We start from the raw sequence: 24,087 nt of genomic DNA, 5'->3' as shown, positions 1-24,087 counted from the left end.
ATTTGAGAAAGGCGTCTAAGGGATAAGACTACTCACTCTGATCAGAAGATACAAACCACGTATCCCTTACATCCGCCCATCAACCGTGTGACACTTCTCGCTAGCAAGGTCCACGGGGTCTCAAATAAGGGGTTCGGGATCTGAAAATATTTAAGTAACATAAAGTTAGTTGTTTATCCCATTATAATCCATTCGAGTAAAATATGATGATTTATTAGATTATAGAATTTCTACTTAATTTTATAATTGGCTAGATTTTTATTATAGATAAAATATAAATATAGATAAAAACCTAATTATAATTAAATTATATCTTGATTTATTAGGGACTATGTAGTCATTATCTTATTTGTTACAAAATAATAATGTATAATAAATTATTAGAATTATTTAAAATGTATCTCATAAAAATATTGGTATATAAATTTGATAATTATAATTTACAAATCTATATATTAATCTAATAGAGATATAAATAAATAAAAATGAGTATTACTTATATTTATACCTAATTAATCATTGATTATACAAATTACAATTAATACTAATCATATTAAAGAATATATTATTATTAAAATAATTAATGTCTAAATAATCTATTTGCATTAATTAAGAAGGAAAAACCTAAATAAATAACATCAAATAAATAAATAAATAAATGATTAATTAAAACACTACTACATTGCTGGGCCGAGCCCAGCACTGTGCAGAAAAGAAGAAGTGGAAGCTGAGGAGGGAAGAGAAAAAGAGAGAAAGAAAGAAGAAGAAGAAGAAGAAGAAGAAGAAGAAGAAGAAGGAGGAGGGGAGGGAGGTGCGGACCCGGCCTACGGGGAGGGCACCGGCAGTTGGTGGCCAGCCAGCTGCCGGCCTCTCGCCGACGGCTCGGCTCCGACGGGCCTGAGCCCAAGGTAAGAAAAAGAGAGAGAGAGAGTGAGAGAGAGAGAGAGAGAGATAGTGAGAGAGAGAAGAAGAGAGAAGAAGAGAGGAGGAGAAAGAGCTCACTGGCGCTCGCGGAGGTGGCGGCGGCGGCGATAGTCCGGCCTCGGCGAGAGAGAGAGAGAGAGATAGAGAGAAGAGATATTTAGAAGGGGGAGAGAGAGAGAGGCGGTTGGGGGGGTTTTTGGCGGCGGCTGGGGCCCGCTGCGGCCACGCTAGGGGTGCGTGGCACCCCCACGCCATGCCCAGCTGCATGGGCACGAGGCCGGCCACACTGTGGCCGGCCACGTCGTGCCCATGTAGAATAATTTTTTTTTAGATTGGGTTATTACAGGTTGGGCCATGGGGGAGGGGTGCGGCCGCTGGTGGCCATTCAACGGCCGGCCTCTCGCCGACGGCTCAATCCTCCGGCGGTCTGAGAGAAAGTCGACAAAGAGAGAAAGAGAGATACAGAGAGAGAGGTAGAAAGAGAAGGGGAGAGAAATAAAGAGAGAAAGAGAGAAAGAGAAGGAGCGAAGCTCACCGGTGCTAGTGGAGGTGACAGCAGCAGCGGGTAGAGAGAGAGAAAGGGTGTTTGAGAGAGAGAGAGAAAGAGAGGAAGATGAGAATGAATCCGAGAGAGAGAGAGAGAAGCGGTGGGGAGGGGGGCTGTGGCGGCGGCGGTAGGGGCCCACCGCGCCAGCTGGCTCGGCCAGGTTGGCCGGGCTGGCGCTTGGGGCGCGTGGCGTCATTTCCGCTGCCACTGCATGGCACGAGCTGTCATGCCATGCAGTGCAGAATATTTTTTTAACATTGGGTTATTACAAGTTCGACATCGGTAGTTGGGTGTTTGTGAGAGTACAGCCGTATCGACAGGTGACCTTACGTTCGATGCTTAACCAAAAGTTTACTCATCGCTACTTTGGTCCATTTCGGGTGTTTGACCATATTGGTCCGGTTGCATATCATTTGGAGCTGCCGGAGGGGGTCGAGAGTGCATCCTGTTTTTCATGTTTCTTTGTTGAGAGAGCGTATTTGAGATCATGAGATTGTTGGATCAGTTCTACCGCAGCCATTTGAGGAGATAGAGATCGTAGAGCCAGTTTAAGTACTTGCTAGACGCCGACGACAATGACGACGTGGTACCAGATTGGAGATGGAGATTCTAGTTGAGTGGCTTGGTAAGCCATCTGATGAGGTGACATGGGAGTTGGAGACTAATATCTTGGAGCGTTTTCCCGACTTTTCACCTTGAGGGCAAGGTGGGGGAAGCATGGTGGGCTGATACATTTAGTTAGGATATTCCTTCCTTGCCTTCCATCATTTTCTCTTATCTCCCAAATGTTGTTGCATCCCACCGCTACAGTTGAAGTCCATAGACTCCATCTCCCTCATGTGGGATCCCTCCTCTTCCATCGCCAGTGACTACCTCTCATGATGGAATGTCTAACAACTAGTCAAGACTGAATGTTTAATATCTATTTTTTAGTCTCCAGAAATATCAAAGTGTACATGACTAAAATCTCATAATGGAATATCTAATTACTGTCCAAGCACGGTGGAATTAAGTTCATCTCTACAAACCAATTTACACAAGAGGAAGCTAGATGAAGTCATAACCACATGATAAGATATTCAAGAATTCAACATACTACAATATTCAACATGGCAAGGACATATACAAGTAAACTCGCATATAAAAAGGGAAGATTCACTTTTCAACCCTGAATTATCACTCATTTTCACAATGACTCCTCGAACTATTTTTGGGTACACACTAATCCCATAAACTATTAGAAATATCTCACCCCCTTGACATCATTGACAAAATTGGTGAATTAACCAAATTGCCCCTCCACTTATAATGGGGAAATAGTTAAGTAGCATAGCTAATATTAAATTTTTTAATTTTTTTTGAAATTCTTTCATTGCCCTTTGTCCTAATCCCCCTTTCTTCCAACACTTCTTTCATCACCAAGCTTCTTCCCTTGTTAACGGTCATGAAGAAGTGGTACAAGTGCTCTTCCAGCTCATCTAATTGCTGGTTAAAACTATTACAAACCAAATTTGAACTGATCCGGATGTATACAAATTATAAAAATTTAGGTAGTGGTAGCCTTATGAGTTAGGGTTCTAATGGCTTTGGTTTTACCTAAATCAGAGGTCGAGATGAAAAGTTAAAAATAAAAAAAAGTACAAATAGGTCAAAACGGGGCAGAATAATAAATATTTAACGTTGCGGCGGTCGTCAGAGAGTGACGAATGGCCAAGGCTCGTGGTGGATGGCTGTAGGGTAGGGTGGCTACTGGAGGAAGGTAGTGTGATAGGTTACGGAACAATTTCTTCAAGATCTGAATTTATTGCAGGAAATAGTCCGCACAACCTAGAAAAAATATTTACCAAATATTCCCCCGTAGTCAAAAAATTACAAAACTAATTGGAATCGATCCATACCTCCCTGATCTACGTTTTTCATATTTATATCCTTCATAGATTCGAACTGAAACTGGGACTAAAACACAATATTTTGCGGATGATGGTGGTGGTGACGGGTGGACTGGAAGGTAGGGCTGTGGATGATAATGGAGATGAGGGTGGATGGGTGATGTTATTTAAGGGATAAAGACGAAGGGAAAGAAGTGGTTGAGATCCCAAAGTAGAGGAAGGATTCGATAGATGAGTGAGATTAAAAGTTAGGAGAGACCTTGCCAACGGTAGAGGTGGTAGGTTGGTAAAGAGAGAAGAGGAAGATTAGGGTAGAGAGAATAGAGAGAAGATAGGAGGCAAAAAATCAATAATCCAATAGCATAAAAATTGTGGCTGCCATCCACACTTTTATAGAGGCTAGCCAACAAGCCCTAATAACAATAATTAGCCCTAATCCTAGTGAAATCCCATCGATTAGATTTGAACGCCCTCGTTCGCGTTCGCGTTCGAACGCACAAAAAGCGTTCTCTATATGTGCGTGATAGGGCTCTGATACCAAATTGATATGTCTCTGATACCAAATTGATAAGACCTCGAACTAAAACTAAGCTACGCAACTATTCCTTCAAGATCTGAATGTATTACAGAAATCAGTCCACGCAACCATGGGAAAGTAATTATCAGATATTCTCTCGTATTTATAAAATTACTAAACCAATTGGGTTAGATCCATAACTTCCTGATATACAACTTTTGTATTTATGCCCTTCGTAGATTCAAACTATAGTAGGAACAAAAAAATTGAATAACGTGGGTGATTGTGGTAGTGACGGGTGGAGTGGATGTTATGGTTATAGATAGGTATGGAGATGAAGGTGGATTGTAGATGTGATTTGTGGATATAGACTAAGGGAACAAAGTGGTCGAGATCCCAAAGAAGAGGAGTGTCTCAACAGTCGAAGGAGATTAGAAGTTAGGAGAAACCTTGGCAATGGTAGAGGTGGAAGCATAGATATTAAATTTTTTAATTTTTTTTGAAATTCTTTCATTGCCCTTTGTCCTAATCCCCCTTTCTTCCAACACTTCTTTCATCACCAAGCTTCTTCCCTTGTTAACGGTCATAAAGAAGAGGTACAAGTGCTCTTCCAGCTCATATAATTCCTGGTTAAAACTATTACGAACCAAATCTGAACTGATCCGGATGTATACAAATTATAAAAATTTAGGTAGTGGTAGCCTTATAAGTTAGGGTTCTAATGGCTTTGGTTTTACCTAAATCGGAGATCGAGATGAAAAGTTAAAAATTAAAATAACTAAACTCAAACAATAACTAGCCCTAATACTAGTGGAATCCTGCTGATTAAGTTCGAACGCTATCGATCGCGTTCGCATTCGAACACACAAAAGGCGTTCTCTATATGTGCGTGATAGGGCTCTGATACCAAATTGATACGTCTCTGATACCAAATTGATAAGATCTTGAACCAAAAATAAGCTACACAACTATACTTTCAAGATCTGAATGTATTATAAGAATCAGTCCGCGCAACCATAGGAAAATATTTGTCTGATATTCTCCTGTAGTTATAAAATTACTAAACTAATTGGGTTAGATCCGTAACTTTCAGATCTACAACTTTTGTCTATACGCCCTTCACAGATTCAAACTATAGCAGGGACGAAAAAATGGAATAACGTGGGTGATGGTGGTAGTGACGGGTGAGGTGGATGTTATGGTTATGGATGGGTATGGAGATGAAGGTGGATTGTGGATGTGATTTACGGAAATGGACAAAGGGAACGAAGTGGTCAAGATCCCAAAGAAGAGGGGTGGCTCGACAGTCGAGGGAGATTAGAAGTTAGGAGAAACTTTGGCAATGGTAGAGGTGGAAGGATGGTTAAGAGGGACGAGGGAGAAGTCTAGAGAAAAGACAGGAGGCAAGAAATCAATAATCCAATAGCATTATGAAATTGGCTGCCATCCACATATATATAGAGGCTATCCAACAAGTCCTAAAACAATATGAAACTCTAATTCTAGAACTTTTATGTCGATCGCGTTCGAATGCACCCGATCGCATTCGAACGCACTAAAAGACGTTCTCTGTATGTACGAACGCGATGCAGGTGTTCAAACGCAAAATATGCGTTCTCTGTATTTGTGAACCTAATGTAGGCGTTCGCAAGGGCGAACGTTCGAACATGACCTACAGGAATTTTATTTTAATAAAAATAAACAACTAATGTAATAAGAAAATATTATAACTAAGTGTATCAGCCCACCACGCTTCCCCCACCTTACTCTCAAGGTGAAAAGTCGAGGAAACGCTCCAAAATATCAGTCTACAACTCCCACGTCCCCTCATCAGATGGCTTACCAAGCCACTCAACTAGAATCTCCATCTCCAATCTGGTACCATGTCGTTGTCGGCGTCTAGCAAGTACATGAACTGGCTCAACAATCTCTATCTCCTCCAATAGCTCCTGTGGAACCGATCCAACAATCTCATGATCTCCAATGCGCTCTCTCAACAATAAAACATGAAAAATAGGATGCACTCTCGACCCCTCCGGCAGCTCCAAACGATATGCAACCGGACCAATACAACACCCGAAACGGACCAAAGTAGCGATGAGCTAACTTTTGGTTACTCATTGGACGTAAGGTCACCTGTCAATATGACTGTACTCTCACAAACACCCAATTGCCAAGGTTGAACTCCTGCTCCCTGTGGCTACGATCATAAACTTGCTTCATGCGGTTTTGAGTAAGTTTAAGATGAGCACGCAACCTCCTCAATGTGGCGTCTCTATCCATCAAAGCTAACTCCACCTCTGTACGATCTATAGATGCCACTGGATCATAAGCGCGTAACGTCGGAGTTGTGCGTCCATACACCACCTCAAATGGAGTCATGCCAATGCTGTTATGGTAGGCGGTGTTATAACACCAGTCCGCCCAAGGTAAGAACTCCAACCATCGTCTTGGCATCTCTCCAACAAAGAACCTCAAATACTGCTCAATGCCTCGATTAACTACCTCGGTTTGGCCGTCAGTTTGTGGATGGTAGGCTGAACTGATGTTCAATCGAGTCCCCTGTAATTTGAAAAACTCTGTCCAAAAGTCACTCATAAATACACGATCACGACCCGAGACAACCGTGCATGGCATGCAATGTAACCGAGTAACATCTCTAACAAAACCTTCAGCCACCGACTTGGTTGAAAACGGATGTGACAATGCCGAAAAGTGCGCATATTTGCTCAATTTGTCAACCACCGCAAAGAAATGTCTTCCCAAACACGGTTGAAAACAGATGTAACCATGTGCCAGCGGAAGACCCTCTATGAAATCCATAGAAATGTCTTCCCAAACACGGTCCGGTATAGGTAAATGCTGTAGTAATCCAGCCGGTTTCAATGTGTTTGCCTTAGCTCTTTAACAGACTTCGTAAGCATGGATAAAACTCCTCAATCCCGCCTCAATCCTGGTCACGTGCAACTCTGAGATATCCTTCTATAAGTCCTCAAGACACCCTCATAACCGGCCTCTGGAGTATGGTGGAAGTGCTCCAATAATTTCTGCCGTAATTCATCATTTGCGGGCACTCGAATGTATCCGCAGTCCGGCAGCAAACCGTCTCGATTTTCTAACTCCGGATCATCCATTACCTTCTGTAACTTTCTGAAAATATCTGGGTCAGATGTACATGCATATCTCAGCTCGTCAAGGAAGGAAAATGTAGGAAAAGAATAAGCTGCAAGCTCGGTGGTATCGGGTTGGCGTGATAGTGCATCCGGCGCTGTATTTTCAGTTCCCTTCTTGTATTGGATTTCATAATCATATCTCAGCAATTTTATGACCCATCGCTGCTGTGCCAGAGTGTGTATGCGTTGTGCCATAAAGTATGGAATGCTCCATTAATCGGTTTGGATAATAAATCATCTACCGATCAAATAAGGCCTCCACTTTGTCACCGCATGCAGAATTGCCTACATCTCTCTCTTATAAGTCGATAATTGCTAAGATTTTTGTGACAAAGCCTTACTAAGAAAGGCTATGGGATGTCCTCCTTGCATAAGTACAGCTCTTATGCCAACACTTGACGCATCACATTCCATAATGAAATCTTTAGTGAAGTCCGATAGCGCTAGAATGGGTGCCGTCGTTATTACTGTTTTCAATTTTTCAAAGACTGAAGTGGCTTCATCTATCCATCTAAAATAGTGCTTTTTCAACAATCCTCTAAGAGGAGCAGCGATCTTGCCATATCCGATAATAAAGTGTCGATAATATCTAGTCAGCCCCAAAAATCCTCTCAATCCGTTGGTAGTAGTAGGAATAGACCAAGCGGTTATACATGCAACCTTTTGAGGATCCGCTGCTACACCATCCGCTGAAATGATGTGGCCTAAATACTCAACTTGTGGTACTCCGCATAGGCACTTGGACTTCTTAATCTTTAATTGGTTTTGCTTCAACAAATTTAGCACATCCTCCAAATGGCGCCAATGCTCCAATTTAGTCCTACTATACACCAAAATATCGTCAAAAAATACCAAAACGTACATTCGCAAGAGGTCGAAATATATCATTTATGAGGCCTTGAAAGGTAGCTAGAGAATATTCTGATACCAATTTTATAAGGCTCTGTTACCAATGATAGGCTCTGATACCAATTGTTAAGCTCTGATACTAATTTGATAGGCTGTGATACCACTTGATAGGCTCTGATACCAAATTGATAAGATCTGGAACCAAAAATAAGCTACGCAACTATTCATTCATGATCTGAATGTATTATAAGAATCAGTCCGTGCAACCATGAGAAAATATTCGTTAGATATTCTCTTGTAGTTATAAAATTACTAAACCAATTGGGTTAGATCCGTAACTTCCTGATCTACAAATTTTGTATTTATATACGGAATAACGTAGGTGATTGTGGATGTGAATTATGGATGTAGATGAAGGGAACGAAGTGGTCGAGATCCCAAAAAGGGTGGCTCAACAGTCGAGATTGATTAGAAGTTAGGAGAAACCTTGCCAATGTTAGAGGTGGAAGGATTGTTAAGAGGGAGGAGAGAAAAGTCTAGAGAAAAGATAGGAGGCAAGAAATCAATAATCCAATTGCATAATGAAGTTGGCTGCCATCCCACCGCTGGTCCTTCTTAAAACTCTGATCGCCGTCATTGAGATAATGAATCAAATCGGTTCTTGACATATTCCTTGAAATCATTGTGATTCTTCTGAATTGAGTCAACTCTATGCATCAATGTATGTAACATGCCCCTAAGTTCATCCATATTCGCACTCATGAACATTGGTTGACTTGGTCCTACCGTGGTCACTCTAAAGGAATCAGCCTCACGGTTAGGATCATAGTGCATTGAGTCCTCCCTTATCGATGTGCTCTCCATAGGTCTCCTATTTGATGTCATCTTCCTTGTTTCAACTATTAATGGAGGTCTGAGATTCGCCTGCTCTGATACCAAATTGTTCTAATACTAATTTGATAAGGCTCTGATACCAATTGTTAATCTCTGATACCAATTTGATAGAATCCGATACCACTTGATAGGTACTAATCCCAAATTGATAAGATCTGGAACCAAAAATAAGCTAAGAAACTATTCTTTCAAGATCTGAATGTATTACAGGAATCAGTCCGCGCAACCGTGGAAAAATATTCATCAGATATTCGCCTCTAGTCAGCAAATTACGAAACCAATTGGGTTAGATCTATAACTTTGTGATCTACAAATTTAGTATTTACGTTCTTCACAGATTCGAAATGTAGAAGGGACTAAAATAAGGAATAACGTGGGTGATGGTGGTGGTGATGGGTGAAGTGAATATTAGGGTTATGGATGGGTATGGAGATGAAGGTGGATTGTGGATGTGAATTATGGATGTAGACGAAGGGAACGAAGTGGTCGAGATCCCAAAAAGAGGGGTGGCTCGATAGTCGAGGGAGATTAGAAGTTAGGAGAAACCTTGCCAACGGTAGAGGTGGAAGGATGGTTAAGATGGAGGAGGGAGAAGTCTAGAGAGAAGACAGGAGGCAAGAAATCAATAATCCAATTGCATTCTAAAGTTCGCTACCATCCACATATATATAGAGGCTAGTCAACAAGTCCTAAAATAGTATGAAACCCAAATTTTAGAACTTTCTTGTCGATCACATTCGAACGTGCCCGATCGCGCTCGAACGCACCAAAAGACGTTCTTTGTATATGCGACCGCGTTCGAATGCATAATATGCGTTGTCTGTACTTGCGAATTTTATTTTAATAAAAATAAATAACTAATGCAGTAAGAAAATATCCTAACTAAGTGTATCAGCTCACCATGCTTCCCCTACCTTGCCCTCAAGGTGAAAAGTCAGAGAAACGCTACAAGATATTAGTCTCCAACTCCCATGTCGCCTCATCAGATGGCTTGCTAAGCCACTCAACTAGAATCTCCATCTCCAATCTGGTACCATCTCGTCGTCGACATCTAGCAAGTACTCGAACTGGCTCTATAATCTCTATCTCCTCCAATGGCTCCGGTAAAACCAATCCAACAATCTTATGATCTCCAATGCGCTCTCTCAACAATGAAACATGTAAAACAGGATGCACTCTCAATCCCTCAAGAAGTTCTAAATGATATACAACCGGACCAATACGCTCCAACACTCAAAACGGACCAAGGTAGCGATGTGCTAACTTTCGGTTTCGCATCGGACGTAAGGTCACCTGTCGATATAGCTATACTCTCACAAACACCCAACTGCCAATGTCGAACTCCTGCTCCCTATGGCTACGATCATAAACTTGCTTCATGTGGTTTTGAGCAAGTTTAAGATGAGCACGCAACCTCCTCAATTTGGCGTCTTTATCTATCAAAGCTAAGCCCACCTTCGTATGATCTGCAGGTGCCACTAGATCATAAGCGCGCAACGTCGGAGCTATGCGTCCATACACCACCTCAAATGGAGTCATGCCAACGCTGCTATGGTAGGCGGTGTTATAAGACCACTCCGCCCAAGGTAAGAACTCTAACCATCGTCTCGACATCTCACCAACAAAGCACCTCAAGCACTACTCAATGCCTCTATTGACCACCTCGGTTTGGCCGTCTGCCTGTGGATGGTAGACTGAACTGAAGTTCAATCGAGTCCTTTGTAATTTGAAAAACTCCGTCCAAAAGTCACTCATAAATACACAACCACAATCCGAGACAATCGTGCGTGGCATGCCATGTAACCAAGCAACATCTCTGGCAATGAAACGGCAATAATATCCGGTCAGCCCCAAAAATCCTCTCAATCCGGTGGTAGTAGTAGGAATAGCCAAGCGGTCATGCATGCAACCTTTTGAGGATCCGCCGCTGCACCATCCGCTGAAATTATGTGGCCTAAATACTCCACTTTTGGTTCTCTTCATAGGCACTTGGACTTTTTGATCTTCAATTGGTTTTGCTTCAACAAATTCAGCACGTCCCCTAAATGCCTCCAATGCTGCAATTTAGTCCTGCTATACACCAAAATATCGTCAAAAAATACCAAGACATACCTTCGCAACAGAGGCTGAAATATATCATTCATGAGGCCTTAAAAGGTAGCTGGAGCATTGGTGAGACCAAAAGGCATCACTCGGAACTCGTAATGCTCGTTCGAAGTCCGAAATGCAGTTTTGTGCACATCCGTCGAGTGAACTCTAATTTGATGATACCTAGCCCTCAAGTCAAGCTTATTAAATATAGTCGCCCCTACAAGCTCATCTAGCAACTCCTTAATAATAGGAATGGGATACCGGTCCTTGATGGTAATAGCGTTTAGTGCCCGATAGTCGACACAAAAACGCCATATTCCGTCCTTTTTTTTTCCTCCAACAGCACGGGGATGAGTATGAGCTATGACTTAGTTGAATGTGACCTTGCTCCAATATCTCGGCTATCATCTTTGAAATAACTTCTTTTTGCACATGTGGGTACCGATATGACCCCACGTTTGTCAGTGCAACCCCGGGTACAATCTTTATGCAATAGTCTACCGCTCTCTTCGTTGGCAACTCCTGTGGCTCCTCAAACAATCTAGAAAAATTATCTAATAAATTAGACAATTCAATGGTAGTACCTGAACTCGTCTGAGGCTCATCTCCTACTGGTCCTAACTGAAGAAGATATGCCAAATCATACGCACAAGGCAGCCCCATCATAGGTTGCATCGCAGGAATCGACGAAAACTAAACACCATCCAGCTGCACATCTTTGTTTCCTAGTCTAAATTTTATCAAAATGCTCCATAAATTAAATGTGACGGATCTCAAACTCTGTAACCACTAAGTACCAAGGACAATGTTCGCTCCTCGCAGCGCCAAAGGATACAAGTCCACAATGATGTCGTGTTCTTGCACCCGTATACCGACCCGCCGACACAAGCTCTCCGCCTTAAGCTTCGTGCCGTCTCAAATAGCAACGTCAAATCCCGTGGTCGGTTTGGCATCCAAACCTAATCTCCTCACTAACCTCTCATCTAGAAAGTTGTGTGTACTCCCCGAATCGATGAGGATGTGCACACAATGCTTTCTAACGAGTCCGTCTACTCGTAACATCCTCGGCATGGAAGTACCTGAATATGCATGCATCGATATTTTTGCTTGGATATCTTCCTCCACGCCCTCCTCAACAACCTCGTCATGGACCTCCTCTGGACACTCTCCATCATCAACCTCATCATCCTCCTCAATATCGTCGATAAGCATCACACTCCCTAAAAAACTCCTAGACACACGTATGTATCTAAACACTAGGCAATGATCTCGCTCGTTCGCTTAAGTAAAAGTCCGTAGAAATATTAAGAACGAAAGCAGAGATGAACGCCAAGATTTTAACGTGAAAAATCCCAAACGGGAAAAAAACCACGGATCCAAACTCGGATCAAAAACCAATCACTAGAATAGTAGCAGTTACAAGACTGACTCACAAAACAACTCGTCGATCCAAACGACTTTGTTCCTCTCAGTCTTGCTTGCTAGAACCCATGATTCACCGCTTCTCGTGATTGAAGTCCAATCTCAGTAACCCTCGAGATTGATCTTTCGTCTAGATAGCCCTTAAGATGAAAGATTAACTTTTGTAGATGAGTGGAACCTTGTTAGTTGAAGAACCGATGTAGCCTCACGAAGTCTCCTTCAATAATGCTTCTTCAACCACCCTCAAGATAGGACATCACAATCCTTATATATGATCTCCAAGATAGAGCCAAATCTAAATCTTATCCGTACTCACGAAAGTACAAGATAGAGCTAAATCCTAATCTTATCCGTACTCACGAAAGTACAAGATAGAGCCAAATATGAGTCTTATCCGTACTCATGATCTTCAAGATAGAGCCAAATTCGAGTCTTATCCGTACTCACGAAAGTCCAATATTCTTAAACTTTGTTGGTGCGTTCGAACGGGCTCGAGTGCGTTCAAACGCGACAGCTTGAATTCTTCAGGTTGCGTTTGAACACGTTTGTGAACGCAGCTCTCGGTCTGTGTGAACGCAGTACCCGCGTTCGAACGCGTTTGTGAACGCGACTCTCTGTCTGTGTGAACGCAGTACCCGCGTTCGAACGCGTTTGTGAACGCGGTGTGAACTCGACGGCTTTTTTCTAATAATCTTGCAATTCTTCAAACCAGAGATATTCTAGACTTGTGTAAAGCTCATATACATGAAAAAATATACTTAGAATATTTTGTACACAATTGCTAACAAATAAAAACCTAACACTCCCGATTAGTTTAGAACACCAATAACCGAGGGTGAAATACTCATCACATCGAAAGCAAAGGCCCTTCGCTCTTCACTCCTCCACTTGGGCAGGTGTGAGAGTTCGAACTGGGGGTACTGTGCCTCCCCTAACATCGGAAGAAGGTCTCAAAGGTGGTCGTGGTCTAATACTCGCAGCCGCTGTCTTTGAACCTACAGAATTTCCAGCCGGCGTTCTAGGTGCAAACCGCCCATCTCGGTTGCCCCAATTGGTTTTCATTGCCATCTTTAGAGTCCTATGCTTTTGTTCCATCCTCATGGCCTTCTCAAAGGCCTCCTTAAGAGTAGTAGGACATAGAGCACAAACATCCGCTTGTATCTCATCCCATAGCCCCAAAATAAATGTACTCATCAATGTCCGTTCAGGCCACGGTGGCTCACAACGACTACTAACTCTCTCAAACTCAACTTGGTACTTTGATACGGTCGTCCTTAGTACCATCTTGCTTAATGTGGCAGCAAAATCTTCATATGCCGCAGTCCCAAATATCCATATAATCCTCCTACAAAAATCAGCTTATCCGGTAAACCCACCACTAGGAAGAACCGATCTATACAAATGCAATGCCGTTCCTTGGAGGTGAAAGCTTGTAATCTAGACTTTTGCATCTTTCGCTGTACCTTGACAATCAAAATATTGTTCAACTTGAGACACCCAATCCGGTGGATCACCGCGTTGGAATTTTGGAAAGTCGAAGCGTGTAGTTCTCCCCCGAATAGCATTGTCGGGTTCACAAAAGATCCTTGGTTCAGGTCTAAACCTTTGTGCAAGTTGATCCACTTCTTTAAATCCTCGAACACGTCCATCACCATCTCCAAAGAGATCAACCTCATCCTCAAAGTGCCAATCCTCCTCATCGACGAAGTGCACCGGTGCCGCACGCCTCTCGGGTTCCACCACCGCCGGTCTTGGATTTTGCAATGGTGGTGGGGAATGATGTGTAGGCATAGATAAGAGGGGATCATTGACACTCCCATGATGCACCTGGACCTATGGGGTATTAGTTCGATGAGGTCCCATTACTGGTCCTTCTTAAAACTCCGATCGTCGTCGAGGAGATAACGAATCAAATCGGTTCTTGACATATTCCTTGAAATCATTGTGAACCTTTTGAATTGAGTCAACTCTATGCATCAATGTATGGAACATGCCCCTAAGTTTATCCATATTCGCGCTCATGGACATTGGTTGACTCGGTCCTACTGTGGTTGCTCCAAAGGAATCGACCTCACAGTTAGGGTCATCGTGGATTGAGTCTTTCCTTGTCGGTGTGCTCTATATAGGTCTCCTTGTTGACGTCATCTTCCTTATTTCAACCATTAATGGAGGTCTGAGGTACGCCTGCTCTGATACTAATTGATAAGCTCTGATACCACCAATTGATAAGCTCTGGAACCCAAAATAAGCTACGTAACTATTCCTTCAAGATCTGAGTGAATTACAAGAATTAGTCCGCGCAACTGTGAGAAAATATTCGTCATATATTCTCCTATAGTCAGAAAATTACTAAACCAATTGGGTTAAATCCGTAACTTGCTGATCTACAACTTTTCATTTTTACGCCCTTCAAATATTCAAACTTTAGCAGGGATGCAAACACTGAATAACGTGGGTGATAGTGGTGGTGACGGGTGGAGTGGATGTTAGGGTTATGGATGGGTATGGAGATGAAGGTGGATTGTAGATGTGAATTATGGATGTAGACAAAGGGATTGAAGTGGTTGAGATCCCAAAGAAAAGGGATAGCTCTATAGTCGAGGGAGATTAGAAGTTAAGAGAAACCTTGTCAACAGTAGAGGTGCAATGATGGTTAAGAGGGAGAAGGGAGAAGTCTAGAGAGAAGATAGGAGGCAAAAATCAATAATCTATTTGCATTTTCAAGTTGGCTGCCATCCACATATATATAGAGGCTAGCCAACAAGTTCTAAAATAATATGAAACCCTAATTCTAGAACTTTCTCGTCGATCGCGTTCAAACGTGCCCGATCGTGTTCGAACGCAACAAAAGACGTTCTCTGTATGTGCAAACGCGATTCAGGCGTTCGAAGCGGGCGTTCTAACGCGCCCGACCACGTTCGAACGCACACTATGCGTTCTCTGTATTTGCGAACCTAATGCAAGCATCCACAAGCGCGTTCGAACCCGACTCCTCCTGCGTTCGAACGCGACCTACAGAAATTTTATTTTAATGAAAATAAACAACTAATGTAGTAAGAAAATATACTAACTAAGTATATCATCCTATCTCTCCCTCGTGAATTTTTAGTTTTAATTTTTTAAATTTTGATTCTTATTTGGTTTTCTAAATTTAGTAGGACTATTTTTTCCTAAACCATTCAAATTTGTTTCATTGACTTTTGACTTTCACTTGGGTTCTATTTCATATCTATACACCTATTCAAACTAGGACTCTTATCTCTCCTAGAAATTTTCAACAATATACATGGGAATGAAACACCCAGCCTTACTATGACTAATACCACATCTATGACATGTAGAAATAGAAGATTTTCTAATCTAGTTATTCCTCGTCATAGCATGTATATCATGATCATACATAGTCTCACAAACATAGGTGTGAAGCACACATCAAAAGAGTTAATTTAGCTTGAGTCAGCCGTCTTGAAACTTTTGAAGTAGAGAATTTGACTTTGAAATTTCCAAATCTAGTTTTTTGATCTTGTCAAGCAACCTCTCTATTTAACTATCTTCTTCATGCATATTCATTTCTAAAATTAAATTTTATCTAAAACGGAGGGATTTTCGGATTTAAGAAAATGAGAAAGGGAGATGGAATTTTTCACATTTGGTCTAGTCCTCTTCTCTTCTTGTATCTTCTCAAGCTCTTCTTTATGATTTTCAATTAGCTCTATTAGATATATCTATTCATGGCCACTTAAATTTCTTTTCGTCATCTTCATATTTAATTTCCTCAATTTATGTGATTCACTAAAGAGCGTATTGAAAGTAGTTTGGATATCTATAATGATATCCTCATAATCATCCTCGGCATCTGTCTGCTCATTTGGAACACTCGCAAGATATTTCATAGATAACAAGGAAGTAAAGACAATGTACTTATCATTATCCGAATTGGTTTCTTCTTTGTTTGATTCATGGAATCATACCAAGTTGCTTTCACTGCCTTGGTATTATTCTTCAAGTTTGGACATCCATTTGCGAAGTGTCCATAACCAAGACATTCATGAAAATTTTCTTAATTTTTTTACAAATAATGCAATAGTTTCAAGATCAAGATCATCATTAAAATCTTCTGTTTTAAGTGAGAAAAGAGCTACACTATTTACTCCCTTTTTTTAAAGACAAAATAAAGATTCATATGTTTGCAAATTACCTATAAATCTTAGAGGGTATCAATATCTTTTCTTTCCTCTATGACATTTATCTTCGCTTGAAAAGTTTAGCGAGTGATCACTAAAGAATTTTTCTCACGACCTTAGTTTTCAGAATTCTTTTGCTAAGGTTGAATGATACTGACCAGTTTAGGAGTGCTGTTAGAGAATGGTGGTGTTGCGATTAGGGTGGGCAGCAATACTGCGGCTTATGGTAGATAGTGGAGATGGCGTGGAGGGTTGGTGATAATGGTGATTGATAAATAGATCGGTACTTTAGAAGAAAATAGGAGGGAGAAGTGGGTCAGCCCTACAAAACTAGGGCGATCGGTGGTCGAGGTTGGAGGAGGGAGGAGGGATCGTCAGCTTATGATGAGAGAAATGGCTAGAGAGAGAGGCGTATGTGAGAAGTAATCATATCCATCCATCTTCCATATCTCTCTCGAGAATTTTTTATCTATATTCTTTCCCAAATAGAGTCTGAATATGAAAGTTGTAGGTCATAATCCATCTAGTTCATATTATTTGGCTATTGTATGAATATTTGATGGATATTTCTTTTTCAAAACTGTGTACATTGTAAATTCTTATAATTTTGGGATTTAGACTAATTTCGTACTCGAACTCAAATTTGACCTGGATCTTATTAACCCACCACGTTTCTAACCACCTTGTTCTTAAGAAGCCCATGGTGCCCATGCCAGGTGAAAGGAACCCAGGAGAGAACGAGGTTGGGAATAACCATAGACCACTGATATCTAAACTGAAAAAACCCTTAGACACAAGTATGTATCTAAATTCTAGGCAATGATATCACTCGTTCGCTTAAGTAAAACTCCGAAGAACTATTAAAAATGAAAGCAGAGATGAACGCCAAGATTTTAACGTGGAAAAACCCAAACGGAAAAAAATCACGGATCCAAACTCGGATCAAAACTAATCACTAGAATAGTAGCAGTTACAAGACTGACTCACAAAACAACCCGTCGATCCAAACGACTTTGTTCCTCTCAGTCTTGCTCGCTAGAATCCACGATTTACTACTTCTCGTGATTGAAGTCCAACCTCAGTAGCCCTCGAGATTGATCTTTCGTCTAGATAGCCCTTAAGACGTAAGATTAAGTTTTTTAGATGAGTGGAACCTTGATAGTTGAAGAACCGATGTAGCCACAAGAAGTCTCCTTTAATAATGCTTCTTCAACCACCCTAGAGATAGGGCATCACAATCCTTATATATGATCTCCAAGATAGAGCCAAATCCAAGTCTTATCCATACTCACGAAAGTCCAAGATTTTCAAACTTCGTTGGTGCGTTCGAACGACATGACTTGATCTCAGGTGCGTTCGAACGGGCCCGAGTGCGTTCGAACGCAACATCTTGAATTCTTCAGGTTGCATTCGAACGCGTTTGTGAACGCAGCTCTCGGTCTGTGTGAACGCAATACTCGTGTTCGAACGCATTTGTGAACGCACCGCGTTCGAACGCGTTTGTGAACGCGGTGTGAACTCAACAACTTTTCTCCAATAATTTTACAATTCTTCAAACCAGAGATATTCTAGACTTGTATAAAACTTATGTACATGTAAAAATACACTTAGAATATTTTGTATACAATTGCCAACAATTAAAAACCTAACATAAATATTTTCTGACATCTAAAATCAAAAAATGCGCTAGATCTTTTTGATAAAATACCTCAGAGATTACTATAACAGAAATATTAAAAATTTCCTTTCTTCAGAATTTAAAGTAATCATTAGTGAGTTAATTATAACTTGCAGGAGCCTCGTGCATGATACGCTTTTTTTTCCTTCTCCTTTTTAAAACTAGTATAAGGGTTGTGATCAGTGTAACTATCCCCTCACATAATTTGTTTAGAACATTTGAGTTGTATATGAGAAATTTATGAATGGACCATAAATGGGCCGAGTATCAAAGAAAATCGGATCAACTGATACTCACACAACTGTATGCTCAAGCTCAAAGAGGCCAAGGTGGCCATAGAATTTGTTGAATCTAGCATGCTTCTAATTTTCTTTCACTGCTACTTTGTATTTTGTGGCGTTATGCCTTTAATTTAAGCATCCGTTTATCAAAAAGAAAAAAAAACTGCATGCAGAATGAATTCAACAAATAACATCTAATCCGAATAGATTGACTTATTTATAGAAAGAGCAAAGATACATGCAGTTACGTAGCACACTCTTGATCTCCAACCCATCACTAGTCACAGACAGGGTTCTTTATTTATTGATCATATATATATATCATGCATCAGACCATGAAATGCTATACGTTCCCACGTTGGAGTTGATCCCCAGTGCATCCCATACTGCTTGAGACGCATCTACGATGTTATTGCGACAAGGCGGCCCAAAGTTATGTTCCTTATCACAACCATTAAGCGAGTCACACTCATCAACAACTTTAGCCAAAACGGACTTCCCATTACCGCTAATCCTAATGTTCTTGAGGCATCGACTTCCACCGTTGTACCAACCAGTGGATAACGCAACTACCCTCTTTTTGTTGCTGTGGTATTTGCCGTCACACTCCGATTGGCCACCGCCATCACCCCCATGCTCGAAGGAGTTGAGAGTTAAGGTAGCACGCGTGCTGCTCGTTACGTCAGGAGAGCATCGGTATTGCGGGTAGCTTTTGCCGGCGGCGCAGCATTCGGAGCCGTTCTCCGTGTTGCAGCTGCCAGGTTTGCCTTGGAGATACCCACTGGGGTTGCAGGTTCCGTTTGCAAAGTAGTTAGGGTTGGAGAAGGTAATAATAACAACTGTCGTAGTGATCCACGCATGAAGAAGAAGAGTGTTAGCCATATACCTTACGTACCTAACTTCACTCTGGGGAATTGGTTGCTACCGGCGGTGTGGTACGTGTTGGTTTATATAGCCGTTTTATGTGGAATTGTGGTCGACTTCGTAAGGAATTTATGGGTGCTCGATGTGATGGCATCTAAAATGTGAACAATAATTCAACAAGTTTTCAACCTTCCATTAAAAGTGCATACAGAAATGAATCAATCACAAGTCATCGAATAAGTCTTGAGAAATATACAACCTTCCATTAAAAGTGCATGCAAAAATGAATCAATCACAAGTCTCCAATAAGTCTTGAGAAATATATATATATATATATATATATATATATAGTGCACCTGACTAAATCTCGTGATGGAATGTCTAACAACTAGTCAAGACTGAATGTTTAATATCTATTTTTAAGTCTCGAGAAATATCGAAGTGTACATAACTAAAATCTCATAATGGAATATCTAATTACTGTCCAAGCACAGTGGATTTAATTTCATCTCTACAAACCAATTTACACAAGAGGAAGTTAGATGAAGTCATAACCACATGATAAGATATTCAAGAATTCAACATACTGCAATATTCAACATGGCAAGGACATATACAAGTAAACTCGCATATAAAAAGGGAAGATTCACTTTTCAACCCTGAATTATCACTCATTTTCACAATGACTCCTCCAACTATTTTTTGGGTACACACTAATCCCATAAACTATTAGAAATATCTCACCCCCTTGACATCATTGACAAAATTGGTGAATTAACCAAATTGCCCCTTCACTTATAATGGGGAAATAGTTAAGTAGCATAGCATAGCATAGCTAACCAAATTCCCTCCTCTTCCATCGCCAGTGACTACCTCTCATGATGGAATGTCTAACAACTAGCCAAGACTGAATGTTTAATATCTATTTTTTAGTCTCCAGAAATATCGAAGTGTACATGACTAAAATCTCATAATGGAATATCTAATTACTGTCCAAGCATGGTGGAATTAAGTTCATCTCTACAAACCAATTTACACAAGAGGAAGTCATAACCACATGATAAGATATTCAAGAATTCAACATACTACAATATTCAACATGGCGAGGACATATACAAGTAAAATTGCATATAAAAAGGGAAGATTCACTTTTCAACCCTGAATTATCACTCATATTCACAATGACTCCTCGAACTATTTTTTGGGTACACACTGATCCCATAAACTATTAGAAATACCTCACCCCTTTGTCGTCATTGACAGAATTGGTGAATTCATAAAATTGCCCCTCCACTTATAATTGGGAGATAGTTAAGTAGCTTAGCTAATATTAAGTTTTCTAGTGGAATCCTGCCGATTAGGTTCGAACGCTATCGATCGCGTTCGCGTTCGAACGCACAAAAGACGTTTTCTATATGTGCGTGATAGGGCTCTGATACCAAATTGATAAGATCTAGAACCAAAAATAAGCTACGCAACTATTCTTTCAAGATCTGAATGTATTATAGAAATCAGTCCGCACAATCATAGGAAAATATTTGTCAGATATTCTCCTATAGTTATAAAATTACTAAACTAATTGGGTTAGATCCGTAACTTCCAGATCTACAACTTTTGTATTTATGCCCTGCGCAGATACAAAATATAGTAGGGACAAAAAAATGGAATAACGTGGGTGATGGTGGTAGTGACAGGTGGGGTGGATGTTATGGTTATGGATGGGTATGGAGATGAAGGTGGACTGTGGATGTCATTTATGGATATAGACGAAGGGAACGAAGTGGTCGAGATCCCAAAGAAGAAGGGTGGCTCGACAGTCGAGTGAGATTAGAAGTTAGGATAAACATTGGCAACGGTAGAGGTGGAAGGATGGTTAAGAGGGAGGAGAGAGAAGTCTAGAGAGAAGACAAGAGGCAAGAAATCAATAATCCAATAGTATTATAAAGTTGGCTGCCATCCACATATATATAGAGGCTAGCCAACAAATCCTAAAATAATATGAAACCCTAATTCTAGAACTTTCACGTCGATCGCGTTCGAATGCGCCCGATTGCGTTCGAACGCACTAAAAGACGTTCTCTATATGTACGAACGCGATGCAGGTGTTCGAACGCACAATATGCATTCTCTGTATTTGTGAACCTAATGCAGGCGTTCGTAAGGGCGTTCGAACGCGACCTAAAAGAATTTTATTTTAATAAAAATAAACAACTAATGTAATAAGAAAATATCATAACTAAATGTATCAGCTCACGACGCTTCCCCCACTTTGCTCTCAAGGTGAAAAGTCGGGAAAATACTCCAAGATATCAGTCTCCAACTCCCATGTTGCCTCATTAAATGGCTTACCATGCCACTCAGCTAGAATCTCCATCTCTAATCTAGTACCATGTCGTTGTCAGCGTCTAGCAAGTACATGAACTGGCTCAACGATCTCTATCTCCTCCAATGGCTCCAGTAGAACCGATCCAACAATCTCATGATCTCCAATGCGCTCTCTTAACAATGAAACATGAAAAACCAGATGCACTCTTGACCCCTCCGGCAGCTCCAAACGATATGCAATCGGACCAATACAACATCCAAAACGGACCAAAGTAGCGATGAGCTAACTTTTGGTTACGCATCGGACGTAAGGTCACCTGTCGATACGATTGTACTCTCACAAATACCCAACTGCCAAGATCGAACTCCTGCTCCCTATGGCTACGATCATAAACTTGATTCATGCGATTTTGAGCAAGTTTAAGATGAGCACGCAACCTCCTCAATGTGGCGTCTCTATGCATCAAAGCTAACTCCACCTTCGTATGATCTGCAGATGCCACTGGATCATAAGCGCATAACGTCGAAGCCGTGCGTCTATACACCACCTTAAATGGAGTCATGCCAATGCTGCTTTGGTAGGTGGTGTTATAAGACCACTCCGCCCAAGGTAAGAACTCCAACCATCGTCTCGGCATCTCTCCAACAAAGCACCTCAAATACTGCTCAATGCCTCGATTTACCACCTCAGTTTGGCCGTCAGTTTGTGGATGGTAGGCCAAACTGAAGTTCAATCGAGTCCCCTATAATCTGAAAAACTCCGTCCAAAAGTCACTCATAAATACACGATCATGACCCGAGACAATCGTGCGTGGCATGCCATTTAACCGAGCAACATCTCTAATAAAAATTTCAACCACCGACTTGCCTGAAAACGGATGTGACAATGCTGAAAAGTGCGCATACTTGCTCAATCTGTCAACCACTATAAAGATAACGAAATAACCATATGCCAGCAGAAGACCCTCTATAAAATCTATAGAAATGTCTTCCCAAACACGGTCCGGTATAGGTAAAGGCTGTAGTAATCCGGCCGATTTTAATGTTGTTGACTTAGCTCTTTAACAAACTTCGCAAGCACGGACAAAACTCCTTAATCCCGCCTCAATCCTGGCCATGTGAAACTCTGAGATATCCTTCTATAAGTCCTCAACACACCCTCATGACCAGCCTCTGGAGTATGGTGAAAGTGCTCCAATAACTTCTGCTACAATTCATCATTTGCCGGCACTCGAATATATCCGCGGTCTAGCAGCAAACCGCCTCGATTTTCCAACTCCAGATCATCCATCACCTTCTGCAACTTTCTCAAAATATCTGGGTCAGATGTACATGCATACCTCAGCTCGTCAAGGAAGGAAAAGGTAGGAAAAGAATATGCTGCAAGCTCGACGGTATCAGGTTGGCGCGATAGTACATCCGTCACTGTATTTTTCGTTCCCTTCTTGTATTGGATTTCATAATCATATCCCAGTAATTTTGTGACCCATCGTTGCTGTGCCGGAGTGTGTATGCGCTATGCCATAAACTATGGAATGCTCCTTTAATCGATTCGGATAATGAATCGTCTACCGATCAAATAAGGCCTCCACTTTGTCACCGCATGTAGAATTGCCTATATTTCTCTCTAATAAGTCGATAATTGCTAAGATTTTTGTGACAAAGCCTTACTAAGAAAGGCTATGGGATGTCCTCCTTGCATAAGTACAGCTCCTATGCTAACACTCGACGCATCACATTCCATAATGAACTCTTTAGTGAAGTCCGGAGCGCTAGAATGGGTGCCGTCGTCATTACTGTTTTCAGTTTTTCAAAGACTGAAGTAGCTTCATCTATCCATCTAAAATAGTGCTTCTTCAACAATCCGCTAAGAGTAGCAGTGATCTTGCCATATCCGGCAATGAAGCCTCGATAATATCCAGTCAACCCAAAAAATCATCTCAATCCGTTGGTAGTACTAGGAATAGACCAAGCGGTTATACATGCAACCTTTTGAGGATGCGCCGCTACACCATCCGCTGAAATGATGTGGCATAAATACTCCACTTGTGGTACTCCCCATAGGCACTTGGACTTCTTAATCTTTAATTGGTTTTGCTTCAACAAATTTAGCATATCCTCCAAATGCTGCCAATGCTCCAATTCAGTCCTACTATACACCAAAATGTTATAAAAAAAAATACCAAAACATACCTTCGCAAGAGGTCTCAAAATATATCATTTATGAGGCCTTGAAAGGTAGCTAGAGCATGTTTAGATACCAATTTGATAAGGCTCTGTTACCAATGATAAGCTCTGATACCAATTTGATAGGCTGTGATACCACTTGATAGGCTGTGATACCAAATTGATAAGATCTGGAACCATAAATAAGCTACGCAACTATTTCTTCAAGATCTGAATGTATTATAAGAATCAGTCCGCACAATCGTGAGAAAATATTCGTCAG

The 24,087-nt window shown here is 41.1% G+C and overlaps 1 protein-coding gene across 1 annotated transcript; it reads right to left on the bottom strand.

The window, feature by feature from the left end:
- Positions 1-18,624: 18,624 nt before the first annotated feature.
- On the bottom strand, positions 18,625-19,366 carry LOC140795317 (kiwellin-1-like). The gene has a single exon (XM_073147814.1). The coding sequence runs from the start codon at positions 19,329-19,331 to the stop codon at positions 18,771-18,773; it is 561 nt and encodes a 186-aa protein (XP_073003915.1). The 5' UTR covers positions 19,332-19,366; the 3' UTR covers positions 18,625-18,770.
- Between the last annotated feature and the right edge of the window lie 4,721 nt (positions 19,367-24,087).

Source organism: Typha latifolia, chromosome 9 (assembly GCF_019914945.1).
Source record: "Typha latifolia isolate L0001 chromosome 9, TyphaL0001v2, whole genome shotgun sequence".
Taxonomy (NCBI): domain Eukaryota; kingdom Viridiplantae; phylum Streptophyta; class Magnoliopsida; order Poales; family Typhaceae; genus Typha; species Typha latifolia.
The sequence above is the reverse complement of the archived record's forward strand: the minus strand, read 5'-3'. Positions and strand labels throughout refer to the sequence as shown.

Coding starts and splice junctions, on each gene's coding strand:
- LOC140795317 (XM_073147814.1), bottom strand. CDS start 19,331: ATGGCTAACACTCTTCTTCTTCATGCGTGGATCACTACGACAGTTGTT.